Consider the following 23,511-nt stretch of genomic DNA (forward strand, 5'->3'; position numbering starts at 1 on the left):
AAACAGCCTGCGGATACATAACCCAGAAGGAGCAGTTTGAAAAATCCCAGGGGCACATGGGAGGGACCGTTATTTACTCATGTCAGAGACAGTCCTGGAGGGGTAAGGCTCACAGGAAGACCTCTCCAGGAACAAAGAAGCTGGCAGGCACATTCTCCCTCCCTTGGCCCCTAGCATAAAAACAAGGCCACCTGTGGGAGCCTGCAGGAGCCAGCACAGGGCCAGTATTCAGTACCTAACTTGCTTACACCAAGCCCCACCCACCTGTGTATCAGTGGATCTGCCCTTCTTAGTTACTTTTTGCCTCAGTCCCCTCTCCCAGAAGACCTGCAAAAATCTTGTAAACACCACATCATCCGACCAGTGAGTTTTGTGGGGACTTGATCCTCAGAGCAGCAGCAGATCTCATTTTGCAAGCAGACCTGCACTTGCCTTGTTAAAACTGTGCACCTCACCCTGGCTGGGGACCAAACGATGTCCACAACAGGCAAAGTGAGCCTCTGCAGATGAATGAACGGAAGGAAAAAGCAGCCAGGACACAACAGCAGGGTGCATGCAACAAAGGAGACACCCTCTGAATTGCCAGGTTCTCAGAAACAGGAGATGCTGCACTGCGAGGCACTACAGGACCTATACTTCTTAAAGCCATTACTTTCAAGAGCAGGAAACATAGCTGACTTTCCTAATACACAAAAACAGATACAGAAAGGTAGACAAATGAGAAGACAGAGGAATATCCCAAATGAAAAAAAAAAAAAAAAAAAAAGGACAAAACCACAGCAAGAGACCTAAACAAAATGGATATAAGAAATATTCCCGATAGACAACTTAAAGTAATGATCATAAAAATACTCACTGGACTTGAGGACAGTGGAGAACATCAGTGAGACTCTTAACAAAGAGATAGAAAACATAAAAAAGAACCAATCAGAGATGAAGAGCTCAATAAATGAAATTAAAAATACAGTAGGTGGAATAAATAGTAGACTAGAGGAAGCAGAAAAATGGATTAGTAACCTGGGGGACATAGTAATAAAAAGCAACCAAGCAGAACAGGTGAGAGAAAAAAAATTATACAAAATGAGAATAGACTTAAAGAACTCAGCGACAACATCAAGCGTAATAACATTTACATTGTACAAATCACAAAAGGACAAGAGAGAGAGAGAAGAGGGCAGAAAATTTATTTGAAGAGGTAACAGATGAAAAATACCCGAATCTGGGGAAGGAAACAGAAATCCAGATCCAGGACGCACAGAGAGCACCCAACAAATTCAACCCAAGGAGGTCCACACCAAGACACATAGTAATTAAAATGGGAAAAACTAGTGACAAAGAGAGAATTTTAAAAGCAGCAAGAGAAAAGAAGACAGTTACATACAAAGGAAGCCATAAGGCTATAAGAGGCTTTTTCAGCAGAAACTTGGCAAGCCAGAAGAGAGTGGCATGATATATATATATATGGTGCTGAAAGGAGAAAGACAGCAAGAGAGTAAAAATACCCTAAGCTTGCCTTATCCCACAAATACAGTGGGGTAACTATCAAATCATCCATTTAAATCATCCAGAAATTAACCTGAAGACTCGCAAAACAAACTCCACAACTAAAGACAGGGAAGAATTCACACTGAAGTAGGTAGAAAGTACAGAGATGTGCTTTAGTGGGGAAACAGATGCCGACTGCTGTGGAGGGGAGGGAGCCATGGTCACAGATAAAGGCAAAATAGAGGAGCACAAAGAGGAATGCACAAGGAGAACATTTCCCATAGCCATTGGCTTGAAATGTGAAAGGGGCTGAATTTTACGAATTCTTGCAACCAGAGGGGATTAAAGCCTGAAGTTTTAAGTGTCAGTGGGCTGGGATCTGGGAGCATCAAGAGGCATTAGGGCTGCTCTAAGAAGGCAGGCAAACAACCCAGGGACAGACTACCTGTGAACAGTGATCTAAAGAACACCTGGGCACACAGTGGAGAAATTATTTGCTCTTCTTGGAGCATATACCTGAGAGGAAGCACTCACAGAGATATCACTACAGGGACAAAGGAGCCATTTCCCTCCCCTGCTCCTCAGCATAAACATAGAGCCACCTGCAAGGAAGCACCACAGCAGGACACTGGCTGCTTAACTTGCATACACTAACCCCACCTCCTTGTGTTCTGGGGCAACTGCCCTTCTCAGTCAAGCATTCCTCAGACCCAGCATGACAGGCCCCTCCCCTAGAAGACCAGCACAAACTCCTGCCCACACCATGTCTCTCAACCAGAGAGTTTTGCTGGACTTCAGTTCCAGTGGAGGTGGTGACAGGTCTCACTTCACAAGCAGACCAGAGCAACCTAGTTAAAACTCTCTACATTCAGGCCAGGGACCAAACACTGCCCCCAGCAGGCAAGGAGAGCCTCTGCAGCCCACTGGCCTGAAGGATAGAGCAGCCAAAACACAACAGCAGATTGCACACAGCACACACCTGAGACACTTCCTGAAACACCAGGGCCTAGGCACTGCATGACCTCCTCTTCATAAGGCCATTATTTCCAGGAGCCAGAGAAATAACCGGCTTTTCTAACACAGAGAAGCAGGCAGAGACTAGACAAAATGAGAAGACAGAGGAAAATATCCAAAATCAAAGAACAAAATAAGGCCACTGCCAGAGATCTAAGTGAAACATATGTAATTAACATGACTGAGAAATGTGTCAAAGCAATAATCATAGGGACACTCACTGGACTTGAGAAAAGAATGGAAAACATCAGTGAGACACTTACCACAAAGATAAAAGAGTTAAAAAAGAATCAATTAGAGAAGAAAAGGGCCATAAATGGGATTAGAAACACACCTGATGCAATGACAGAAGGCTGGAAGAAGCAGAGGAATAAATTAATAACCTAGCAGACAGAGTAATAGAAAGCAATGAAGCTCAACAAAAGAGAGAAAGAAAAATTATGCAAAATGAGAACAGATGTAGGGACTTCAGTGACTCCATCAAATGTAATAACATTCATATTAGAGGAGTCCCAGAAGAAGAGGAGAGAGAAAGGGGGGCAGAAAATTTACTTGAAGAAATAATAACTGAAAACTTCCATAATCTGGGGAAGGAAACAGATATGCAGACCCAGGAGGCACAGAAAATCCCCATCAAACTCAACAAAAGCACCCATACCAAGACATATTGTAATTAAATTTGCAAACTATAGTGATAAAAAATCTTATAAGCAGCAAGACAAAAGAAATCAGTAACTTACAGAGGAAACCCCATATGGCTAGCAGGAGATTTTTCAACAGAAACTTTGCAAGCCAGAAGAGAGTGGCATGATATAATGACTGTTCAATGGGAAAATTCTGCATCCAAGAAAACTCTATCCAGCAAGGCTATCGTTTGGAATAGAAGGAGATATAGCTTCCCAGACAAAAGCTAAGAGTTGGTGACCAGTAAACCAGCCGTGTGAAAAATATTAAAGGCTACTCTGAGTGGAAAGGAGAAACCAAAAGTGACAGGAGTAAAAATGAGTATTTCTGTAAAAAAATCAGTCAAGGAAGTCACAAAAAAAGATATAAAATATAGTAACATATACCTAAAATGTAGGGAAGAGAGGAGAAAAGAATGGATTCAAACTTTAATGACCATCAACTTAATGTAGGCTGCTATATGCAGAAGAGGTTATATACAAACCTATTGGTAACCATATGTCAAAAATCCCTAATAAACATGCAAAGAAAAAATAGAAGAAATCCAAACATAACACTAAAGAAAATTAGCAAAAGATGAAAGAGAAAGACAAGAAAGGATCAAAGAAGATTTCCAGAAACAACAAATCAAGTAATAAAATGGCAATAAATACATATCTATCAATAATTACTTTCAGTGTAAATGGACTAAACACTCCAATCAAAAGACAAAGGGTGTCAGAAGGGATGAAAAAGTTAGACCCACCTAAATACTCCCTACAAGAAATTCATTTTAGACCTAAAGACACCAGCAGATTGAAAGTTAAGGGATGCAGAAATATTTATCATGCAAATGGTTGTCAAAGAAAACTAGAGTAGCAATACTTACATCAAAAAAACTAGACATTAAAACAAAGACAGTAACAAAAGACAAAGAAGGACACTATATAATAAGAAAGGGGACAATCCAACAAGAAGGTATAACAATTATAAATATTTAAGCAACTAACATGGGAGCATCCAAATACATAAAACAGTTACTAATAAACATAAAGGAACTAACTGATAATAATACAATAACAGTAGGGGACTTTAACACCCCACATACATCAACGGGCAGATCATGTACACAGAAAATCAACAAGGAAACAATGCCTCTGAATGACTCACTGGAGCAAATGAACTTAACAGATATACTCAGAACATCACCTTCTAAAACAGCAGAATGCACATTCGTTTCGAGGGCACATGGAATATTCTCCAGAATACATCACGTATTAGGACACAAAACAGGCCTCACAAATTCAAGAAGATCAAAGTCATATCATGCACCTTGTCTGACCACAAAGCTATGAAACTAAAAGTCGACCACAGAAAAAATCTGGAAAGACCACAAATACATGGAGGTTAAACAACATGCCACTAAACAATGAATGGTCAACAAGAACAACAAAGAATAAATTTAAAAATACATGGAAAGAAATGAAAATACAATGGTCCACAATTTGGGGATGCAGGAGAAGCTGTTCTGAGAAGGTAGTTTATAGTAATACAGGCCTACCTCAAGAATCAAGAAAAATCTCAAATAAACAACCTAATCTTACACCTAAAGGAGCTAGGAAGAGAACAACAAATGATGCTTTAAGCCAGCAGAAGGAAGGAAATAATTAGAGAGGAAATAAATGTTAGAGAAATTAAAAAAAAAAAAAAAAACAGAACAGATCAATAAAACCAGGAGCTGGTTCTTTAAAAAAAAATAAGAAAATTGATAAACCTCTAGCCAGACTCATCAAAAAGAAAAGAGAAAGTACCCAAAGAAATAAAATCACAAACGAGAGAGGAGAAATAACAACCAACACCACAGAACTACAAACGATTATAAAAGAAGATTATAAAAAACTACATGCCAACAAATTGGACAACCTAGAAGAAATGGATAAATTCTGAGACACAAATAAATTACAAAAATGAAAAAGAAATAGAAATTTTCAAAAGACTGATAATCAGCAAAGAAATTGAATCAGTAATCAAAAAAACTCTCAACAAACGAAAGTCTAGGGCCAGAGGGCTTCAAAGCCGAATTCTACCAAACATTTAAAGAAGAGTTAATACCTATTCTTCTCAAACTATTCCAAAAAAATAGAAAAGAAAAAAAACTTCCAAATTCTTTCTATGAGGACAGTATTACCTTGATACCAAAACCACATAAAGACACCACCAAAAAAAGAGAACTACAGGCCAATATCTCTGATGAACACAGATGCAGAAATCCTCGATAATAGCTAGCAAACTGAATCTATGTGATTTTTTCCTGGGTTGCATAGGTGGTTCAATATTGGCTAATCAATGTGATACATCACATTAATAAAAAGAAAGGATAAGAACCACATAAGCATTTCGATAGATGCAGAAAAAGCAACTGACAAAATATAAAATCCATTCAAGATAAAAACCCTCAACAAAGTAGGTTTAGAGGGAACATACCTCAACAGAAGAAAAGCCATATATGAAAAACCCACAGCTAATATCATCCTAAATAGGAAAACTGAGAGCTTTCCCTCTAAAGTCAGAAACAAGACAGGAATGTCCACTCTCACCAATTTTATTCAACATAGTACTGAAAATCCTAGCCACAGCAATCAGAAAACAAAAAGAAATAAAAGGCATCTACACTGTAAGGAAGAAGTAAATACAACAATCCTAAATCTTTGGATTTAGCAATTCTAAGAGGGAGACTTATAGTAGAACAAGCCTACCTCAAGAAACAAGAAAAATGTCAAATAAATAATCTAACCATTTACCTAAAGGAACTAGAAAAAGAACAAACAAAGCCCAAAGTTAGTAGAAGAAAGGAAATAATAAAGATTAGTGCAGAAATAAATGAACTAGATACTTAAAAAACAAAAAAACAAAACAAAACAAAACAAAAACAAGAGAAAAAATCAATGAAACCAAGAGCTGGTTCTGTGAAAAGGTAAAACTGATAAACCTTTAGACAGATTCACAAAAAAAAGAGAGAGAGAGAGAGAGAGGACACAAGTAAAATCCAAAATCAAATAGAAGTAACAATCAACACCACAGAAATACAAAGGATTATAACAGAATACTACAAAAAAAATTACATGCCAACAAAGAGCCTAGAAAAAATTCATAGAAACATATAAACTTTCAAAACTGAATCAGGAAGAAATAGAAAATCTGAACAGACCATTACTAGTAATGAAACTGAATCAGTAGTCAAAAAACTCCCAACAAACAGAAGTCCAGGACCAGATGTATTCACAGGTGAATTCCACCAAATATTTAAACAAGAGTTAATACCTATTCTCTTCCAACTATTCCCAAAAATAGAGGGAAGGAAAACTTCCAAACACATTCAACAAAGTTATCGGTACCCTAATACCAAAACCAGAGACACTACAAAACAAAAACAACAACCAAAAAAGCAAAAAAAAACCCAAAAAAACCCCACAGGCCGATATCTCTGATAAACATAGATGCAAAAATTCTCAAAGGAGTATTGGCAAGCCACACTGAACAACACATTAAAAGGATCATTCACCATAATCAAGTGGAATTTATTCTGGGATGCAAGGGTGGTTCAGTATTTGCAAATCAATCAACATCCACCACATCAATAAAACAATGGATAAAAACCATAAGAACATCTCAATAAAATGCAGAAAAAGCATTTGACAAAATTCAACATCTGTTCATCATTAAAAAAACTCTCAATAAAATGGATTTAGAGGGAACATACCTGAATATAATAAAAGCCATATATGACAAAGCTGAAGCTCACAAAATACTCAATGGTGAAAAACTGAGAGCTTTCCCTCTAAGATTAGGAACAAGATGAGAATGTCCACTCTCACCACTTTAATTCAACATAGTACCAGAAGTCCTAGCCACAGCAATCAGACAATAACAAAAAACTTTAAAGACATCCAAATTGGTAAGGAAGAATTTAAATTGTCACTATTTATAGATGCCTAAAGACTCCACCAAAAGTAATAAATGAAATCAGTAAAGTTGCACAATACAAAATTAATCCCCAGAAATCAGTTGCATTTCTATACACTAAAGTAGCAGAAAGAAAAATTAAGAAAACAATTCCATTTACAATTGCACCAAAAAGAATAAAATATCTAGGAATAAACTTAACCAATGAGGTGAAAGACTGATACTCTGAAAACTATAAAACACTGATGAAAGAGACTGAGACAACACAAACAAATGTTAAGAAATACCTTGCTCATGGACTGGAAAAACTAATATGGTTATAATGCCCCTACTACCGAAAGCAATCCACAGATTCAATGCAATCCCTATCAAAACACCAGTATTATTTTTCACATAACTAGAACAGATAACCTTAAAATTTGTGTGTTAACTTCATAAGATCCTGAGTAGTCAAAGCAATCTTGAGAAAGAACAAAGCTGGAGGTATCAGAGTCCCAGATTTCAAAATATACTACTAAGCTGTAGAAATCAAAACTGGCACAGAAATAGACAATAACAGAATAGAAAGACCAGAAATAAATCCATGTTTTTACGGTCACTAATTAATCTACAACAAAGGAGGCAAGAATATACAATAAGGAAAAAGACATTCTCTTCAATAAATCGTTCTGGGAAAACTGGACAGCTATATACAAAAGAATGAAACTGGACCACTTTCTTACACCATACACAAAAATAAATTCAAAGTATACTAAAGACCTAAATAAAACCATAAAACTCCTAGAAAGAAACATAGCACAATAATTTCTTTGACATTGGCCTTAGCAACATATTGATGGATAGGTCTCCTAAGGCAAGGAAAACAAAAGCAAAAATAAACTATTATAACTACATCAAAATAAAACCTCTACACAGTAAAGGATACCATCAATGTAACAAAAAGACAACCTAGTGAATAGAAGAAGATATCTGCAAATGATAGCATCTGATAAGGAGTTAGTATCTAAAATATATAAAGACCTTATAAAATTCTGATTAAAAATCTAATTTCTGATTTAAAATGGGCAGAGAACCTGAATAGAGACTTTAAAAAGAAGACAAATAATTGGCCAACAGATTTGAAAAGATGCTCAACATCAATAATCATCAAGAAAATGCAAATCAAAAACACATGAGGTATCACCTCATACAAGTCAAAATGGCTAGTATTTAAAAGACAAGAAATAACAAGTGTTGACAAGGATGTGGAGAAAAGGGAACCCTTGTGCGCTGTTGATGCAAATATAAACTGGTGCAGCCACTGTGGAAAACAGTACGGAGGTTCCTCAAAACATTAAAAATAGAAATACAGTCATTAAAAATAGAATCCAGTAATTCCACTACTGGGTATTTACCCAAATAAAACAAAAACGCTAATTAAAAGATATATGCAATAACCCTATGTTTATTGCAGCCTTATTTACAATAGCCAAGATATGGAAGAAACCGATGTGTCCACTGATGAATGAACAAAGTAGGTATAGTATATACAGATACAACGGGACATTACTCAACTATAGAAAGGAATAAGGTCTTGCCTTTGTGATGACGTGGATGGAGCTAGAAGGTATTATGTTACGTGAAATATGTCAGACAAAGACAAATGCCATGTGATTTCACTAATTTTTGATATCTAAAAACCAAAACAAACATACAAACAAAAACAGATTCTTAAATACAGAGAACAAACTAGTGATTGCCAGGTGGGTGGATGGGTGAAATAAAGGGGACTAAGAGGTACAAATTTGCAGCTATAAAACAATTAAGTCACAGGGATGAAAAGTACAGCATAGAGAATATAATCAATAATGTTGTAAGAATGTCTGATGGTGGCAGATGGTGACTACATTTACCACGGTAAGTAAGCACTGAGTAATGTATAGAATTGTTGACTCAGTATGTCGTACCCCTGAAACTAATAAAACACTGTATGTTAATTATATATCAATTACAAAATGTAAAAACAGAATCTACAATGAGATACCACTTCACACTCACTAGAAGAGCTTTAATCAATCAGACAAACAACAAGCATTGGCAAAGATGTGGAGAAACTGGAACACCTATGCATCATTGGTGGGAATGTTAAATGATGCAACCACTTTGGAAAACTGTTTGTAAGTTCCTCAGAATGTTACACATGGAGTTACCAAATGACTCAGCAATTCCAACTAACACCTAGGTATATACCCAAGAGAAATGAAAATATATGTTCACACAAAGATATGTATATGAATGTCCACAGCAACATAATAGCCAAAATGTGAAAGCAACTCAAATGTCCATCAACTGATGAACAGATGATAAAATGTGTTAAAACCATACAAGAACACTATTTGGCAATAAAAAGGAATGATCCACATTACAGTGTACATAAACCTTGAAAACACTATTCTAAGTGAAAGAAGCCAGTCACAAAACACCATATATGGTATCATTCCATTCATATGCAATGTCCAGAGTGGACAAATCTATAGAAACAGAAAATGGATTACCAGTTGCCTAGTGATGGGGTTTGGGAGGAAGGAAGAGGTAAGTAGGAGTAATGGGGAATGATTACTAATGAATGTGGGGTTTCTTCTAGGGGTGATGGAAATGTTTAAGAATGTATTATAGTGTTGGTTGCACAAATCTGTGAATATACTAAAAAAACATTAAACTAGATACTTTTTCTGAGGTACTGCTCTAGTCCCTTAGCCTAGAGCTGTGCACACAGTATATATTGGAATATGAGTTGAATGAATGGAATGCTTCTTTATTCTTTTTTGCGTATCTAAATTCTGGCCACCCCTCGGGACACCTGGGCAGCTCAGTCAGTTAAGTGTCTGCCTTTGGCTCAGGTCATGATATCAGGGTCCTAGGATTGAGCCCCTCTCTGGGCTCCCTGTTCAGTGGGGAGTCTGCTTCACCTTCTCCCTCTACCCCTCTCCTCCACTTGTACTCTCTTTCTCTCTCACGCGAATGTGTTCTCTAATAAACAAATAAACCTAACTAATTAATTAATTCTGGCCACCCTTCAAGGAAAAGTCCAAATTGCACTTGTGAAAAGCCGCCCCTGCTACTCTATCCTGAGTGAACAGTTTTTTTAAACTCATGACCTAGTAGCTCAGGCCAAGAATCTAAGAGTCAACCTTGATAATTCTCATTCTCTAACCCCTCAGTTCCAAATCTATGAACAAATCCTATCAGTTCTATCGTCTTTTTTTTTTTAAGATTTTTTTTTTTTTTTTTGAGAGAGAGAAAAAGAAAACACATAAGCGCACGTGCCTGGGGCGGGGAGGGCAGAGGGAGAGACAGAATCTCAAGTACACTCACTGCTAAGCACAAAGCCAAGGTGGGACTCGATCCCACAACCCTGAGATCATATGTACAACACTGTGTGTCACACAGTAGACACTCAAAAGATATTTGCTATTATTATCTGTAAAAATCATTTGCCAACTAACCATGAGATGTTTATTTCCCTGTTTCCTATGATCCATTTAAGTAATTTTTTCCCCTTGGGGGACAGAGATCATGTCTTACATTCTTTATGTGCTCAAAAACCCCTAGTACAAACACTTGTACTGTCTGGTTCCCCCAAAAAATATCAAAGTATTTTACTTCGCAGATGGTAAATGTCTTTAGAATAATTTCCAGATATGTGGCAAATACTGGCTACGGTATTTCTTAAACAATAAATAACAACAGAGTTGGCATACTTACTTCTGGCATCTGTCTTATCCGACTCACTGAGACATAAATCATCCTTGGCATCAGTGCTTCCCTCAACACCATGCCTTAAAAAAAACTTTATATCATTTTCATCAATTTCATTCTTATCATCTATGTCATATTTCTGTAGCCCCTCTAATAGCTTTACAGCTGCTAAATGGGCAAACCTGTAGAAAAGAATCAGTAATTAATAAGATTCACAATCTTCTTCAAATTGAAACTGCAGTTTGCACTTAATTTAGCAAGTTATGCTCTCTACATTATGCCACCAACCCATTCACCAGTGAAGGAGCAAAACTGCACCTGAAGGTCAGTGACAGTTCAACATACCTCCAGCTCAAAGAGTTACTGGACACTAAGGACAAATGGGCATGTTAAAGGCTATTTCATAATTTTTTATTGGCAAAAATCCAACTGGGAGAAGAGACCCAAAATCAAAAGAATATGTGGGGTGCCCCCAGACAGAGCTGCTCAACTGAACAGAATGCCCAGAACCACCCTACTTGTTACCTATATTTACTATCTTTTTTGATGGCCTAATTTAGATTTTATAAATAGTTCTGGTTCCAATTTTAGGGCTAAACTATACCTCTAGGCCCTTAATTTTCATCCTTCCTCAACCCAAAAACTTGGCATGGCATGAAATTTAATGAAAAAATAGTGACTTTTCCGTCCACGTTTTCTATTTTCTTTGATCTTTCCCACATCTCTATGAAACTTCCAGTAATACACCCTTGGTTTGGGAGCTGATGTTGTGATTGCATGTAATCTGCATAGTTTTCTTGCAGTCTTACTAAATGAAATGTTTAATGTTTTCTCTTATAACATGGAGAACCACTCAAACACAAAATCTCAAATCCTATTTTTTCCACATACTTATATAACCACATGCACACAAATATCCTTACCTTTCACTAGGTACTACACATAATTAAAGATACAGTAACAAACAGTAAGTTTCAAGGTCAAAAGAATTCATTATCTCTACTACTAGGTTAAAATTAACAGCTATCATTTACTGAGTACTTGCTTTATGCCAGATTCATAGTGTTTCTGTAACACTACACACACACCTAGCATTTTGATGCATGAATTACAAAAATTCTAATATAGTGGAATCTCATTGTGCAAATTTTAATTTCCATTTTCCTAATGAAAATGATTTTGAGCACTTTTTTCATATACTTATTTGCCATTTGTATATTTTCCTTTGGTGAATGAACAATATCAAATGCTGGAAAGATAAGAAACAAAAGAAACTCTCATCCGCTGGTGAGAATGCAAACTGGCATGGTCCCTTTCAAAGGCACTATGGCAATTTCTTATAAAGTTAAACATAATCTTAGCATATGACCCAGCAATCCTACTCCTAAGTATTTACCCAAGTGAACTGAAAACTTAGGTCACACAAAAACCTGTACATGAATGTTTACAGCAGCTTTATGCATAATTACCAAAAAAATGGATATAATCAATATATCTTTGACAGGTTAGTGGATTATCAACCTATGGAATACTATGGAATTCTACAGCCAATGGAATACTACTCAGCTATAAGAAAGAAATGAACTACCAATACATATGAAAGAATCTCATATATAGTTATGCTGACTGAAGGAAGCCAGATATATAAATATGTACTGTACAACTCCATTTACACAAAACTATAGGAAATGCAAACTAATCTACAGTGACAGAGAGCAAATCAGCATTTGCTTGGGGAAGGGGAAGTGGGGAGCAGTGGGAGGGAGAGAGATTATAAAGAAGGCACAAGGAGACTTTTAAGGATGATGGATATGTTCACTATCTTGATGGCGGTAATGGTTTCATCGGTATGTACATGTCAGAATTCATCAGTTTGTACTGTACAAATATGTGTACTTTGTCATATGCCAATTAAGCCTTGATAAAGCTGTTTTCCAAAATAAAAATAAAGTGAGTTGATAATGATCTTAGGTATATGGTACCTAAAACCATGCTCCAAGCCTTCAAAGAAATCCCTCAAAATTGTAAAGAGCACGAATTCATAAAAATTGCAGAGCAATTCAATGCATGATTAGCATCCTGTTGGGCCTCATTTGCAACTTTTAGCCCACATTCCTACTTAAGATTCAAGCAGTTCTGGACCACATAAAATTCCTTAAACACACAAGGTAAATCTTACAACTCTTCCTCCTTCAAGAATCAGCATAAATGTTTCCTCCAAAAAAAAAAAATTTTCCTGACCTTTATGTAAATTCAGTCTCCCTTCAGTTTTCCTCCTAACTCTTACCATCATCTCTATTAACATTTCTCCCCCAAAACTTTCAAAATAGGAAGACCTAGGAACTTTTACTCCCATGTTCTTATTGCATCTTATATATAACATGTAATATGTTACAATGATTATAATAATAACAATTATGTATGTACAGTGTTTCTTTACAAGATTGTAAACTTGAGAACAAGGGCTGTGTTTTTTCACCTTTGTAATCCTAACACAAACCACAGCAGTAGGGACACACCAAGTATATAGAAAGTTGAATGACAACAAATGAACAAATGGGTGGACTAAATTTTCCTTAAGGACCCAACCTGAGTGGGGGGGGGATGCTCAATAATAAGTGTTATAGTTAATTCAAATGTAAATATTAAAATTTGTTTCAAAACCTATGTGACTCCTTTTGATTATTCCTTTTAATCACACAGCATATCTCAATAGGTACGGGCATTTGGGTGACATAATTCTTTTCTGTACCACTGTTCTAAGTATTGTAGAATGTTTAGCATTCCTGGACCTGACCTCACTATATATTAGTGATGGTCTCCAGTCACTGTGACACTCCTCCACACATTTCCAAATTCCCCTCCCCACTCAAGAAAGGGGACAATACTACTTCCAGTAAAAAATCATTACTTAGTGAGAAAAGCTGGTATATCATCAAATGTCAATTCAGCTTGAAAATCATCATTCCATCAGCACTTGACGGAGTCCTATAATTCCATTAAATCCTAAGAGTTTTTTGAGTGAAAGAGAGTATACACAAAACTTTAGAAACAAAAGAAAGAAGTAAAGCAGACAGGGATACCTCTTAGCCACATCGCTGGGTTTCTCCCCTGCTTTGTTGGTAATATTGCTGTCTGCTCCCATTTTAATTATCCACTGCAAACACTCTATGTGGCCTTGCCCAGCAGCTGTTTAAAAAAAAACACACACAAAAAGTTACTGCTATTAGTAACAATTGTTTGATATCTCGGACAGTACCATTAGAGAGTATTTTCACAAATACTGATCCTTGTAATAACCAACAAAAGTTGGGGAGATGTTATTCTCTGTTCATTTATGTATTCATTAGACAAACATTTCTTCAAAAATCTACTGTGCTCAGCCCTTATACGGAGGACTTCACATACAGATATAAAAGTTGAAGCTCAAAGAGGTTATTTATTTAACATTACAGAGCATGCAAGTAATGGATTTGAAATGATAATCTAGGTTTTCCCAATCCTTATCCAGAGTTCATCTGCTGCTATCTATAGCTCCTGACAAATCTTGCATATGATATGGCCAGAATATGAGCACAATCCAATTGCAGGGCCACACACTGACTTCGAAAATCTTGTGCCATCTTACAGAAACAGGTTATTCTTCTGATTCTCACAACTCAAAATGTACAGGCCCCTTACTAATTACCTGAGCTGTTTACCACCTTTTTCTAAATCTTGTCCTTAACACACACACTCAGAATTAATTTTCACCTCCACAACTCTGTTTATGTGTCTTCTCACCTAGTGCCCAGTAGTCAATTCTATGTTCATCTAAATTCTATCCATCCTTCTAGATCCATCTGAAGACTCAGGGAAACTGGGGGGGTGGGGGAGACGAACATAATAGACTTAAAAGATCTGACTTTAGGTCTACTAACCAGTGAGACTGGAGTACAGGACAGAACTTAGAAAGTGGCAGGCACATAAAGACCCTCAAAAAATGTCTATAAAGTTGATGAATGAACAAGTGAATGAGAATATTAAGAAAATGTCAGCCTTGCTCTTACCAGCTGTGTAAACTCAGTCAAGAAAACTCATCCCTCTAGACCTCAATTTCCTCATCTTTTAGAGATGATTTCATATTTAGAAGGAGGGTACACTGCTGCTTCATAAAATTACAATAAGAATTAAATGTGATGACAGTTTTACACCCTGTTAAGCATCATACAGACATAAGGTATTATTTCTGAATTCCCACGAACACTTCTTTAATAATTTAACACTGACCAACTTCTTCTGTTCCTCAGTTTCTACTTCTGAATTCCTACTGCATGTATTTTAAGAACCAAATACTTTTTGCCATTAATTACATCCTGCCTTCTACAAATCTCTACTTGTTCACAGTTTAAGGATGTAGCTCCTTAACAGTAGGGTTTGGATCTTGTAGGGTGCAGACATATGATTGTGCTAATATAAGTGCCTCTGTAAAATGAATCAAAGACAAGGAACTTTGGGTATGGCTCTAGTACCTCAAAAAGTGAATCCACCTCCAATACTGGCAAACAGAGAAAAGAGGACACAAAGTCAGATACAATGACAAAGTAAGAACTCTTCTGCCCTTCTCTAGTTCACTCAGAGTCATCTGCCAAACTCAGAGTTGACCCTTGAAAATTCGGCGCTTTCTTGCTCTCTCCTATAGCAAATCCAAAACCAGTTAATAAGGAACAGTACAAGATTTCCCAGACCTCACTTTAGGCAAAAACAGCAACATATTCCATCTTTAAGAGTTACAAAATGGTATTTATGAATCATGGATAATTGTTTTATAAGATAGAATGAGGTTTTGTTTTTCTTTTTTTTAAGAATTTATTTATTTATTTGACAGAGAGAGAGACAGCCAGCAAGAGAGGGCACACAAGCAGGGCAATGGTAGAGGAAGAAGCAGGCTCCCAGCAGAGCAGGGAGCCTGATGTGGGGCTCGATCCCAGGACCCTGGAATCACGCCCTGAGCCGAAGGCAGACGCTTAATGACTGAGCCACCCAGGCGCCCCAAGATAGAATGAGTTTAACCCAACATTTCCATTTTATTACACAGGTAATGTTTACAAAGAGGGAGAGGGGAGGCTAAGTAATTTCTCTAAAATGAAATACAATAAAAAGATTTTTACCCAAGATCCTTATTGTATATTGGTTAGGATATGTTGATTAATTTGATCAATGTATTATAAGAGAACAGATAAAATTATGCTGTGGCTAGAAAGTTTTAAGAAATCATTTGAAAGGAGCCTGGTTGGCTCAGTTGGTTGGGCATCTGCCTTCGGCCCAGGTCGTGATCCAGGGGTCTTGGGACTGAGCCCCACATGAGGCTCCCTGCTCGGCATGGGGTCTGCCTCTCCCCCTCCTTCCCACTCATGCTCTCTCTCACTATCTCTCTCTCTCAAATAAATAAATAAATAAATTTATTTAAAAAAAAATCATTTGAAATACTTATGTCTTAGCAAATGAAAGAAAGGAGCAGTCATGGGGATTTAATAATCATTAAATGACTAAGAAGAATACTTCAAAAATAAACACCAAAACTTATTTACTGAATCAAAATCAAAATTAAAGAAAAAGAAGCAGAGAGATTAAAAAATGTGGAAAATGTGAATTAAGTTTTAAGGAGACATCAACTTTTATTTACCCAATTTGGATACAAACTAAACATAGATTATCGCCAGGAAAGGCAAATGTACACAAAATGTCCCTTCCCCCACTTGTAGTCACTTATCACCCCCCATCACACCCCCTGATCCACCCCTGGCACTAGGAGTCCTCAATGGACAAACTGAAAAGACAAGGGGTGAAGGGCAAACACTTTGGGTTCCTCAATTTCACCCTCTCATCTCCCCACAATGGCTGCATCCCAAACACCCTATTGTTATGTATCAAGCCTTTAGACCCTACTTCCAGATCCCTCATTTTAATCTTAGTTCCAGTGGTGAAGAAATGACTGAGAAAGGCTGAAAACCAGCCATCAGTGAAATTTAATCCTTCCTGTGAAGATGCATTATAAGCACCATGATCACACCTATCTTTTGCTTCAGTGTCTGAATGATACCCCACATATACATTAGTAATAAAAAGTGGTTATATCCAGGATATGAAATGGGGCCTTTGCTCCAGGGCACCACATTTAAAAATATATATACATAAACCCAGTGCACATTTTAAGTTTCCTCCCCATTCACAAATCCCATGGTGAAGACCTAAACCCCTAGATAGCCAGCTAAGATGGAGGAGTGAGATTTTCCAAGTCTAGGAGAGAGTGTTTGCCAAAATAGGAACTTCTGTGTGGGAGAAACCCCCTTTGCATTCCCCTTCTTCTTATTCTACCTAACCTCTTTCTTATAAAACTACTGGTACACAAGATGTTTAGATTCTATACTAGATTCATTATGAAGTAAACCAACTTTAACAATTAAACTAAGAACCTAACCAACAGGAACATAATCTGTCATTGGGACCATTAGAAGTTATTTATAAAATAAAATATAATTCAAACACATGACTGCATTAACTACCCTACTATCTTTTTACTCTCTCTCTCTCTCTTTTTTTTTTAAGGGTTAAGTAATCTCTATGCCCAAGATGGGGCTAGACCTCATGACCCCAACATCAAGAGTCACATGATCTACTGACTGAGCTTGCCAGGTGCCCCTTTAACATTTTTATAAGAATTACCTTCCATTACATTATGAAATAACTTATAATATCACAAATGAAGCAGAATGGGAATTTCAGATGCATTAGGTTAAAGATTTGGTTTTTGATTTTATAAATAAAAGGAAGACTGGCAAGAATAAATCCTAGAGTACATACTCCCTATAAGGAGTTGACAATTTGATTAAAAAACCTAGTCTGATTAAAGTCTGATTAAAAAACCTAAAAGCTAATTAATATTTTAGAATTCCACATAAAAGGAAGGAGAGAAAGCAGAGAAAAGTGGCAGACATCTTGAAAATGGGTTTAAATCTAATGTTCATTGATATTTCTATGAAAGTAAAAACATCTTTGCAGACTACAAAAAAGAAGAAAAGTCTGCTATACCTTTTTTTTTCAAATTCTGCCATACCTTTTTCATGCTTTAGCAAGAATTAATAGATCATTTTTAGTCCAAAGAAAATATTAGTCCTAAGAAACTTCTCCAGCAGTGAATTTCATATCTTAACATGTCAATGTCTCAAGAAAATTTCCACTGGAATTACCCTAAATGTGATAGTGAATTTCTGGCATCATAAAAGGAGTATCACAATTGAATTGAAAATTAAGTACTCTGTGTAGCATATAAGGTAAACTGATATCCCCCAGGGTAGTAGGAAAAGTTTTACATTTTCACGTGTTTCTAAGGGATAATTATTTTAAAAGGTAAGTAATTTCAATTCAACAGTAATTGTGTTAGAACTGAAAATAAAGCAAGAATCATAACTCACCTTTATGCATAGGAGTTGATCCATTATTATCCCGTTCATTAATATTGATTACTCCATCTTCTATTAGTTTCTTAAGCATTTCCAAATCACCCTTAAAGGCAGCCACATGACCCGGAAATGCTAAGGCTATGAAAAAAATTCATCATTTCAGTAAACACATGAGTTCATTCCTTTTCCCTTCCTTAAGCAGTCACATATTTCAGATTTCAATATTAACTCAATTATGACAATGTTATACTGGAATTAGTTCAACTGATGCAATGACAAGTAATAAAAAGAGAATCATAAAATGAGATTATTATTAATTGTGTAGCCCTTTCTCCCCACAGGATTTCAAACATGCCAGGAATAGTACTGTACCAGAATTATTCTTAGCCATATTCCATTCTTTCCTCAGACCAACACAAAACACAAGAAGATGGTCATTTTCAACCCTTTGTATAAAGACATACTTGGTCTAAGGTCCTACAAAAACTCTCTGTTTGCAAGGAAGTGAAGAAAGCAAAATAAACTGGAAGCGGATAAAGTATACATACATACACAAACACATATACACACATGCCTATGTAAATGTACCTGACCTAGTGCCTAACTATAAATACTTGATAAAATGTTTTTAATGTAACAACTACATATATTTAGCCCTAACTGGAATGCCAGACATGGTGGTAAGCACTGGTAAGGAATGCCTCATTATAATCCTCTTAACAACTTTGAGATATAGTTATTCTCATTTTTAAATACATAAAGGAAACAGAATAGCCAGAGTATTTTTAAAGATTTATTTATTTTAGAGAGATAAAGAGACAGCACTGTGGGGAGAGGGAGAGAGTCCCAAGCAGACTCTGTGCTGAGTGCAGAGCCCAATGCAGGGCTCAATCTCATGACCCCAAGGATCATGATCTGAACTGAAGCCAAGAGTTAGACGCTTAACCAACTGCACCACTGAGACGCCCCTCTAAAGAGCATTTTTAAAAGAACATAGTTGGAGACTTACACTACCTAAGTCTTACTATAAAGCTATAGTAATCAAGACAATTGTAGTACTGGCAAATAAACAAATATATCAGTAAGACAGAAAGCAGAGGCCAGAAATACACCCATGCATATACAGGCAACTGATTTTTTACAATGCTGACAAAATATTTCAATGGGGAAAGGAAGCCTTTCCAAAAGAAAAAATGGTGCTAGGACAAATAGCTATATGTGGGAGAGGAAAAAACAAAAATTTTTTAATAAACACTTTATTTCACTCAAAGTTCCACATAAAACTTAACTTAATGTAGATCAAAGATCTGAATTAAAAAACTTCTAGAAAACTATGAAAGAATATCTTGCTAACTTTGAGGTGGACAAATATTTCACAAATAGGACACACAAAAAATGGCCTGTAGAAAAGATTGATAAATTATACCTTATCAACATTTAAAACTTCTGTTCTTTGAAAGATATTTCAGGGGGAGCCTGGGTGGTGCAGTCGTTAAGCGTCTGCCTTTGGCTCAGGGCGTGATCCTGGCGTTCCGGGATCGAGCACCACATCAGGCTCCTAGGAGCCTGCTTCTTCCTCTCCCACTCCCCCTGCTTGTGTTCCCTCTCTCGTTGGCTGTCTCTCTCTGTCAAATAAATAAATAAATCTTAAAAAAAAAAAATCTTAAAAAAAAGATATTTCATGGGGCACATGGGTGGCTCAGTTAAGCGTCCAACTCTTGATTTCAGCTCAGGTCATGATATCAGGATCATGAGATCAAGCCATGTGTCAGACTCCATACTGAGCATGGAGCCTAAGATTCTTGCTCCATACTGAGTGTAGAACCTAAGATTCTCTCTCCCTTCTCTCCCTGCCCCTCCCCTGTTACTCATGTGCATTCCCTCTCAAAAATAAAATTAAATATATATATAATGTAATATATATGTGATATATATATGATATATATATATATATATATATATATATATTATGTATTATGTATACGTAATATATATGTATGGAACCAGGCAAGCTTCAGAATGGAAGAAAATACAGGCCATAACAAAACATAAAGAACTGTCAAATGTCGATCATTAGTAGACAAACGACCCAATTAAAATTTGGGGTAAAGAATTAAACAGACACTCATAAAAGACATATGAATACCCATTTGAAAAGATGCTCAATATCATTAGTTTTCAGGAAAATGTAGACTAAAACCACCGTAAGTTAACACTACATGTCCATTAAAACAGCTAATAAAACAGACTGACCATATCAAGAGCTAGCAATTCCATGAAGCGAACGGAATTCTCATATATATATCTGGTGGGGATGTAAAGCAATACAACCACTTTAGAAAATAGTTAATAACAACTTCTTTTTGTTGTTGTTATTGTTGTTGCTAACTAGGCTTCACACCCAGCATGGAGCCCACTGTGTGGCCTGAACTCATGACCCTAAGATCAAGACCTGATCTGAGGTCAAGAGTCAGATGCTTAAATGACTGAGCCACTCAGGTGCCGCAATTACACAACTTCTTAAAGTTAAACATATACCCGTCATACACCATACACTCTACTCCTCCGTATTTACCAAGAGAACTACAAACATATGTCTGTGTAAATGTTCAGGGCAGCTTTATTAATAATAGCTCAAAACTGGAAACAATCCGAATGTTCATTAGCAGGTGAACTGTTAAAAAATATATATATGGTACATCCATATAATGGAATGCTACTCCGCAATAAGAAGGAATGAACTATTATTAATATACATAACAGGGATGAATCTCAAAATGGTTCCATTAGAAAATTCAAACTAATCTAAAGGGACAGAAAGCAAGTAAGTGGTTGTGTGGGGCCAGGGTGAAAGTAAGGGTGAACTGCGAGGGGATATTAAAAAAAACTCTGAGGTGATGGAAATGTTTTATATCTTGATTGTGATGGTTTCATCTGTGTAAACATACTTCAAAACTCACCAAACTGCACACTAAATGAATACAGTTTCTTATACATAAATCATACTCTAATAAAGTTGATTTTAGGGGTACCTGCGTGACTTGGCTCAGGACATGATCTCAGGGTCCTGGCATCGAGCCCAGGTCAGGCTTCATGCTCAGCAGGGAGTCTGCTTGAGGATTCTCCCTCTCTCTCTGCCCCTCCCCCCATTTGTGCACTCTCACTCTCAAATAAATAAGTAAATCTTAAAAAAAAAAACATAAAAATAAAGTTGATTTTTTAAAAAGGATATCCTAATCAGAGTGAAAAAACAAGCCACAGTGTGAGAGAAAATATCTATATCAGATAAAATTAATAAAGGATTGGAATCGAGACTATACAAAGAACTCAAATTATTTTGAAAAGGACAAACAACATGATTTTTAAAAAGGGAAAAAAGTATAGGCAAGCAATTTATAGAAGACAAAACAAATAGTCCATAACTTACAGAAAGATGTTCAACCTCATTGATAATCAAGAAAATGCAAATCAGAGATTGGAGTTAAGATGGCGGAGGAGTAGGGGATCCCTTTTTCAGCCGGTCCCCTGAGTCGAGCTGGATAGGTACCAGACCAGCCTGAACATCCATGGAATCAGCCTGAGATGCAGGAAGATACATCTGGATCTCTACAAATGAACATCCCCAGCGATGAGTATTGAGGTACGAAGTGGGGAGCCGTGAAACCGCGCACAGATATCAGAAGATAAACGGAAGGGGGAGGAAGCCGCTGCGTTCGGGCCCCGGGAAGCAGTAGCCACCTGCACGGGGGAGCGGGCGGACTCCTGGACCGGCACCCGCAAGAGAGCAGACTGAGACCGTGAGCCAGGGAACGTGCACCACCAGACTGAAATGGAGCCCCAGTGCGCTCACTGGAACCAGACTGAGACCGGGAGCTCCAGAACACGCAGGGGTGGCTGGCGGTTGGCGGTGTTAGAAACACAAAGGACAGAGATGCACCGGCCCTGGAAGTGAGGGCTGGGACGCCGGGTGTGGGGTGCACATCCTGGGATGCTGCAGGGTTGAGCAGCACCAAGAGAAACAGAGTTAAAGTGGCCAGAACATCAGTGGAGAACGGTCCGCGATCACTCTGTTCTGAGACAGAGGCTGAGATTCGGCCACTGCTACTCTGACTCTCAGAAGAGGCACAGCAAACCGCCAGGGAAAGCCGCCAGAGAACAAAAGCCTGGAAATACCAGCTCACAGTGTGCCCACCCCCATCCCCCCTCGCAGGGGACACGGAGACTCTACCCAAACAGGGTTGCCTGAGTATCGGCGCGGCAGGCCCCTTCCCCAGAAGGCAGGCTGAAAAATCAAGAAGCCCACATCCTTAAGATCCCTATAAAACAAGGGCGCACAGCCTGGGTCCTGGTCAAAACCCCGCAACCTCTCCTCATCAGAATGAAGAGAAGGAGAAATCCCCTCCCAGCAAAGAAAAGACAATGAATCTGTGGCCTCTGCCACAGAACTAATGGATATGGATATAACTAAATTATCAGAAATGGAATTTAGAATAACAATGGTCAAGATGATGTGTAGACTTGAAAAAAGTATTAATGAAAATGTTAATGACAATATAGAATCTCCAAGGGTGGAAATGAGAATGAATCTGGCAGTAATTAAAAATTCTATGAGCCAAATGCAGTCAAAACTAGAGGCTCTGATGGCCAGGGTGAATGAGGCAGAAGAATGTATCAGTGAATTGGAGGATGGGTTAATAGAAGACAAAGCTAAAATAGAATCTGGACTTAAAAAAATCCACGCTCAAGAATGTAGGTTACGGGAGATTACTGACTCAATGACACGTTCCAATGTCGGAATCATCGGCATCCCCGAGGGGGTGGAGAAAAACAGAGGTCTAGAAGAGATATTTGAACAAATTGTAGCTGAAAATTTCCCTTATCTAGCAAGGGAAACAGACATTCGTGTCCAAGAGGCAGAGAGGATCCCTCCCAAGCTCAACCATGACAAACCTACGCCATGTGAAGTAATAGTGCAATTCGCAAATATTAGATCCAAGGATACAGCATTGAAAGTGGCCAGGGCAAAGAAATTTCTCACGTACCAAGGCAAAGGTATCAGAATTATGTCAGACCTGTCTACACAGACCTGGAATGAGAGAAAGGGTTGGGGGGGGCGCATTTTTAAAGCTCTTTCAGAGAAAAACATGCAGCCAAGGATCCTTTATCCAGCAAGGCTGTCATTCAGAATTGATGGAGAAATAAAGAC

The 23,511-nt window shown here is 37.5% G+C and overlaps 1 protein-coding gene across 1 annotated transcript in view; it reads right to left on the minus strand.

Annotated features, from left to right (window-relative positions):
- ANKRD42 (ankyrin repeat domain 42) overlaps positions 1-23,511 on the minus strand; it is an 83,766-nt gene that overhangs the window by 10,314 nt on the left and 49,941 nt on the right. Inside the window, exons 8-10 of the mRNA XM_040631328.1 lie at positions 18,318-18,443; positions 13,947-14,052; positions 10,870-11,045 (exon numbers count right to left, since the gene is read on the minus strand). Of these exons, the coding sequence (XP_040487262.1) occupies positions 10,870-11,045; positions 13,947-14,052; positions 18,318-18,443 (408 nt within the window). The remainder of the gene's footprint in view (positions 1-10,869; positions 11,046-13,946; positions 14,053-18,317; positions 18,444-23,511) is intronic.

The sequence above is a fragment of the Ursus maritimus genome, unplaced genomic scaffold (assembly GCF_017311325.1).
Source record: "Ursus maritimus isolate PB19 unplaced genomic scaffold, ASM1731132v1 scaffold_16, whole genome shotgun sequence".
Taxonomy (NCBI): Eukaryota; Metazoa; Chordata; class Mammalia; order Carnivora; family Ursidae; genus Ursus; species Ursus maritimus.